Source organism: Ursus maritimus, unplaced genomic scaffold, assembly GCF_017311325.1.
Source record: "Ursus maritimus isolate PB19 unplaced genomic scaffold, ASM1731132v1 scaffold_19, whole genome shotgun sequence".
In the NCBI taxonomy this organism is placed as follows: Eukaryota; Metazoa; Chordata; class Mammalia; order Carnivora; family Ursidae; genus Ursus; species Ursus maritimus.
In genome coordinates, this window is record NW_024424341.1 from 39419591 (window position 1) to 39425590 (window position 6000).

General features: G+C 50.3%; 2 protein-coding genes across 3 annotated transcripts in view; both read left to right on the top strand.

Annotated features, from left to right (window-relative positions):
* GPATCH1 (G-patch domain containing 1) overlaps window positions 1-2102 on the top strand; it is a 46852-nt gene extending 44750 nt beyond the window's left edge. For both annotated transcript variants that reach the window (XM_008689060.2, XM_040633705.1), the window contains exon 20: window positions 1826-2102. In XM_008689060.2, coding sequence (XP_008687282.1) covers window positions 1826-1856 — 31 coding nt within the window. In that variant the 3' untranslated portion in view covers window positions 1857-2102. The remainder of the gene's footprint in view (window positions 1-1825) is intronic.
* A 1203-nt stretch (window positions 2103-3305) lies between these two features.
* Window positions 3306-6000, top strand: part of WDR88 (WD repeat domain 88) — a 41067-nt gene continuing 38372 nt past the window's right edge. The window contains exon 1 of the mRNA XM_040633706.1: window positions 3306-3666. Within this exon, the coding sequence (XP_040489640.1) occupies window positions 3355-3666 (312 nt within the window). The 5' untranslated portion in view covers window positions 3306-3354. The remainder of the gene's footprint in view (window positions 3667-6000) is intronic.

Below are 6000 nucleotides of genomic sequence, written 5' to 3' on the forward strand. Positions count from 1 at the left end.
AAAAATACAAAGGAGCCAAGCATTTCAGTTTCATCCCGAGCCTCCTGAAGTGGCTGTGCCCATTCCTATTTCCCTGTCCTCCTGCACACCAGCATCGGGGGAGGGGGGAGGCTGTAGGAGCACACCCCAGGCATGGCTCATTTCATCCGCATGCACCCCTGTGAGGCAGACACCTGGGGCCCCCTGTCTCATGGGTGGGACAGAAAAGTTGGGTCACGTGGCCAGGCCCACGGAACCTCACCAATACCTGAGGCCCTCACCGTTGAGCATCTGGGGCCATCCGATGAGTTGTTCCTGCAGGGGAAGCCCATCAGTGCCCATCTGGAAGGTAAGGTGGGAGGGACGGAGCAGGGGCTTGCTGTGGGCACCGTGTAGAAGTCGGAAAACGTGGGCACACAGCTGTGCGCTGATTGGACCTTAAACTTACCATCGAGAGATCCAAAGCTGCAGAACAGTGTATACAGGCAGTGCTGCTGATGTTACAATGTTGTCCTCAGGCCTTTGGGTTTCCTTGTATGCATATATATGTACATCCTTGCATAGGAAGAGGGCTGGAGGGGTTCTTACACCCCTGAGAGCACCTCTCTCCAAGAAAGGGAGAGTCCAAAGTGTGCAGTGCACTTATCTGAACCTTGTGGTTGCTGCAGGTATAGTCCCCGCTGCTCCTCACCCCTGAGCCTCCTAGGTTCTCCCCCGGGAGCCTGGAGGGCCCTCCGTCCTTTTTGCCTTGCTCCCCTCTGTGCATTGCCTGTCTGCACCCATCTTCTAGGAGGGGTGGCAGGAGGCTCACAACCGCAGGGGTCTCGTTTGCATTCCCAGCACCTGGTGTGGACTGTCACTCTTTTGTAAGGGCCCTGGTGCTTTTCTACTGGGACCATGCAGCTTGGTTCAGGGTGGAATTGCGGTCTGCCACCTCCACCCCTTTCCCCCGAGACACCGGTCTACTTCTGTCTCTATCAGTTTGTCTTGCCCATTCTAGAATTTCATAGGTATGGCATCATACGGTTTAGTGAACGCCGTAGTGCACACACATACATATATGCACACAGACCATAAGCTTCCAGCTTCGTGCATTCTCACTGCCTGATCAAGGGATACCCTAGCGCCCCACAGCCACTCGTGTCTCCTCCCACTTAGCATGCCTACCCCCATTCCCACAGGTCACCCCTCTGTTGGCCTCTGTCACCGTTGATTAGTGCGTGGATGTTACTTGAAGGAACCACGTAGTAGGACCCTTGCATCGGCTTGTGGGAGTCCCCCATGTTATTCCAGCAGCAGCAGCTGGCTCATCCTCGTTGCTGTGGAGTATCCCTTTATGGGACCACAGAGTATTCATCTCTTCTGTTGTCGGGGACATCTGGTTTTTTACTTTGGGGCTGTCGAGCAAGGATCTAGAGCCAGTGTGGCCCAGCGCTACTTGATAAATGCCCTTGTGTGCGTGAAGCCAAGATTTCAGACTGCCAGCTCAGGAGCTTTGGGCCCTGGAACAAACAGGGTTTTGTTGTTTTGTTTGTTTGTTTTTCAGTTCCTTCCCAGAGGCCCTACACGAGATAGGTGAAACCAGGATTAGAACTTGCTTTTATAAACAGGTCCTAATATGAGATGTGGGGTGTAAGTCTCCCCGTGTGTTCCGGGGTCAACAGAGAAGCATTTTAAGAAGGCAGATTAAATGATGCTTTCACGGTTTGTGGTCATCCTCTGTGTTCTGTGGGTCCACGTGCGCCACAGGGACTCGGGGAGGTCTGGCATGCTCAACCCCCGTGGAGCTCTCTGGCTTTCAGTTCTTACCTAATTGTCCTTCTTTCTCCTTTATTTCCTTTTCCAGGCTGAAAAGTCTTCCACTAAGGAGGCAGTAATTGAATTCTGCCCTGGCCTGTCCCAGTACCAGATCTTCTCCATGATGGAAGCTCATCGATTGCTCGCTTAATACATTGTACAGATTGTATTTATATGTAAATTCATGCTGTAAAATAATTTTTAAAACCTTGACATTTCAAAGGCTGCCTTGGAAGGTTGCAGAAATTGATTTCTATTTTTAACTTCAGTTAGTGTCAGAGGAAATAATTCAGACTGTACAGTTTAATTAAAATGGAATTTTTCTATTTTCTTCTTGATTTTTTATTTCCCTGAAACTTTTAAAAAGAAATGAAAAGTGAAGGGTTTTCTCTGATTTTGTTCATGAAGAAAGCCGAGTCCAGGTAAGGACAGTTGGACTTAATTAAGGACTTGTAAGAGAGAAGGAGGTAGTTGTTTCCCCACTCTTCAGGCATGGGGCTCCTGCCTCTTGAGGTGGATGGTGGTGGCCAGGAGCCCAGTGGGCGATCCAGCGCCAGGATCCTGGCAGGTGGCCTCAGCCTTTCAGGGTGGATGTCACCAAAGTGCCCCACTCTCCAAGACCAAGAACCAGAGAGTGTGTGCCCGCAGCCCGGGTCCCACAGGCTCCAGGTCCTTGCTCTGCAGCCCTGGGTTCCCGCTCGGACACTGCCTCATTTGCACTGATGAGACCTTTGAGAAAAATGCACGGGTTCAAGGTGACATCATAGAAAGATCAGAACGATTTTAAAAGTAGAAAGAAGGAAGAAAACCATTTCTACTTCTACCACCCAGAGATGATAACCTAAGGGTATTTGGGAATATCCACCCAGTCTTTTTTTTTTTTTTTTTTTTAAGATTTTATTTATTTATTAGAGCAAGAGAGAGAGCATGAGCAGGGAGAGCTACAGAGAGGGAGAAGCAGGCTCCCTGCTGAGCAAGGAGCCCTATGTGGGTCTCGATTCCAGGACTCTGGGATCATGACCCCAGCGGAACGCAGACGCTTAATCGACTGAGCCACCCAGGCGTCCCCCACCCAGTCGGTGATGCTGCTACCCCATTAGAGGTGACATTTGTCCTCTGTCATTGACGTTGTGACCGGTATTTCCTTCATCCTCTTATATATTGTGTGTCCCCACCCCCGACAGCTGCATCTGAATTCATCCAGGGCCCATTCTGTAACTTAGTGACCATATCTCCGTGGCTGACATGAAGTGGGTTGGCCAGCAGCCCCTGCACAGGCAGAGGGCACACAGAAATCGTCCTGGGAGAGGGAGCCAGGAAGACCCAAAAGGAGGCCGCGGGCATGGGGCTGCTGGTTTCGCACGCTTGGCCTCAATCCTTCTGTGCCAGGGCTCAACCCCATTTTTCTAGGAGCAAGCGCGCTCGGCGTGCAGAGGAGGCGGGGGGATCGCAGCGCCCCAGGAGGGCATGTCCTTCCCCGGAAGCAGGCGCGGGGCGCAGGGCGCAGGCGCGAGGCGCCACCGTTCGCGGCCAGGCCCCGGTGCTGGGTTGCCGGCCGCCAGCAGGCCGGGCTCCGAGATGGCCTCCCAGCAGCCGTGCGCCCCCTGCTCCCCAGAATCCCCGGGTGAAGACAGGAAGGTAGTGTCTCAGCTGCGTAGCGTGCAGCTGTCCTCGGTCCCCTCTAGCGACCTCGAGCAGCTGTTCCACAAACTGCCCGGTGTGGCTCTGATGAGAGCCTATGGCCGCTTCAAGCTGTCGACGTTGGAGGCACGCCAGGACCGGCTGCTGGCTCCCTGTGACCCCCTGGAGGTCAGCAAGGCCTCACCACCACCCAAGGAGCACCCGAAGCCTGAGAAGAAGTTCTGGGGCGACCAGGAAACCCTCTCCAAGGTCAGACCACGGGGTTGGGGGTGAGGAACGCAGACTTGAACCCATACGTGGGGAGGTCCCAGTGAGCCGGCTAAAGGGAGCCGTGGGGAGCCACTTGGTTTTGCCAGCCACCCCCCCACCCCCACCCCAGTGAAGCCCCTGGGCTGCTGTCTCTGGAAAAACAAGGCAGTCCTGGGGGAGGATAGTGTTCCAAAGTGGGGGATCCTGACCCCACCCAGATTGTGGTTTCTGGCTGAGCGTCCCAAACGTTCCCATGGTGACATCCCCAAGTGCATACCCCAGGGTCAGTGAAGGAGCCCTCCGTACCCAGGAAACAGAGTTAGCCCCAGAAACAACAGAAAACTTAGAGGAATGAAAAGAAAAACAAAAACACAAAACAACCCCTCCCCACACAAAGAAAAACAACACTACCAACACTACTTTGACTTTTCCGTGATACTTGAGAGACGTTGCATTAAAACAAAGGCTGGTGGCCGGGAGGAGGAAATAATCTGTGAACAGAGAGAATTCCTGGGGGTGAAGAATGATTTCCTAACCAAAATCCTCCAAAATCAGAAAAGAGAACTGAAACAGAAAATTAGAAAACAAAGCTCATGGGATACTCTGAGACCCAAAGAACAAATACAGAGGATCGATGACAGAGAAAAGGTAATGTGTGCCTGAGAGATCCAGAAGAGTCGATCTACACAGGAGGTGTTGGAGAGGAAGAGGGAGCAGGGGGAGGAAAGATAGAGAAGGAATCGGTGAAGACAGTCTCCCTGGGCTGAGGAAGACGGTGATGTTCCCTTGGAAAGAGCTGGTCCAGTTCAATGCAAGATTGCAGGCAAATATAGCCCACCTTTAGTGAATGCCTGAGTTGCAAGGGTAGGAGCAAGGTGTACAAACAGATCACAGACGGAAAAGCCTGCAATCAGCTTGAGATGCTCGGCTTCCTGGCCGGCCCTCAGAACACCTGGGAGCAGAGCCCACAACGAGGATTGCTGATTGGCTGTGTGATTTCTTCCAGCAAAGTGTGTGCCAGCGCTTTTAGTTACAATATTTATTCCAATTTTAAAGTAAAATTAAAGGAGAGCACAGAAATTCTCAGTAGAACATCCCCAGGATTCAAATTCAATAGATATAAAATGTTCTGCTTTTTTTTTTTTTTAAAACAGTTCTCCCTAGCATAGCAGCCTTGCCCTCACTGCCCCATTTCTCTCTACAGAGGCAAGAAGTGTTCCTTTTCTTTTCTTTTTTTTTTTTTTTTTAAGATTTTATTTATTTGAGAGCAAGAGACAGAGATAGTGACAGAGAGCACAAGCAGGGAGGAGAGGGAGAAGCAGGTTTGCTAGGGAGCAGGGAGCCCAATGCAGGGCTCGATCCCAGGACCCTGAGATCATGACCTGAGCCAAAGGCAGACGCTTAACCAACTGAGCCACCCAGGCACCCCAGGAAATGTTTCTAGTTTCTTCTGTATCCTTACAGAGATAACTTATGCATTTCCCAGCACATACATGTATATCTCCCCCCCCTTTTTTTTTACATAAATAGAAGCATACCTTAGACCCCTTATGCGCCTAGTTTTAAATTTTTTACTTGGCATATTTTAGAGATCTTTCCATCATAAGCAACTTCCTTGTTCCTTTTTACCAGTAGTATCCCACTGGCTGGCCATCTTCTGATGACTTTAACCAGTCTCCTGTGGATACACATTCAGGTGGCTTACGATTTTTCCGACCTAAGGTTTTTATGACCCATGAAGATGACAGAAGTTGAGAAGGTCTGTAACTTCTCCCAGAGGGAAGTTTCTGACCTAAGAATTCTCTACCTGGCCAAACTGCTGATCCCCAGCAAAGGCAACAGAAAGACATTTTCTTCAGACCTGCAAAGACTCAGAAATGATGCTTCTCTTTGAGGACAGCGTTACTCAGGGGAGCACTCCGGCAAGGAGGGAAAAAAAAAAATCTCCCTCTGCTCCCCACCTCGTGCTCTCTCGCTTGCTCACTCTCGCTCTAACTCAAATAAATAGATAAAATCTTTTTAAAAATCCAAATGAAGAACTTCAGTAAAACAAAGAGCGGTTTAGAATAAACAGAGGGGACCAATGACTGAAAACGATACACCCTGGTTAACGGGGTTGTGTAGCTCAGTGAAAATGTTAACGGATGAGCCTTCGAAATGAAGGTGCACAATGCAAAACTAAGAATGTTCCAGATGATCTCATCAGAGTTTTTGAGATGGGTCGCTACGTTCTCAATAGATAATGTTTCATTCCTGGTGTTTGTTTAATGCACACTCACACAGGGATGTGTCACACTATTTTTAAATAATTGGCTCAACACCGCCCCCCCCCCC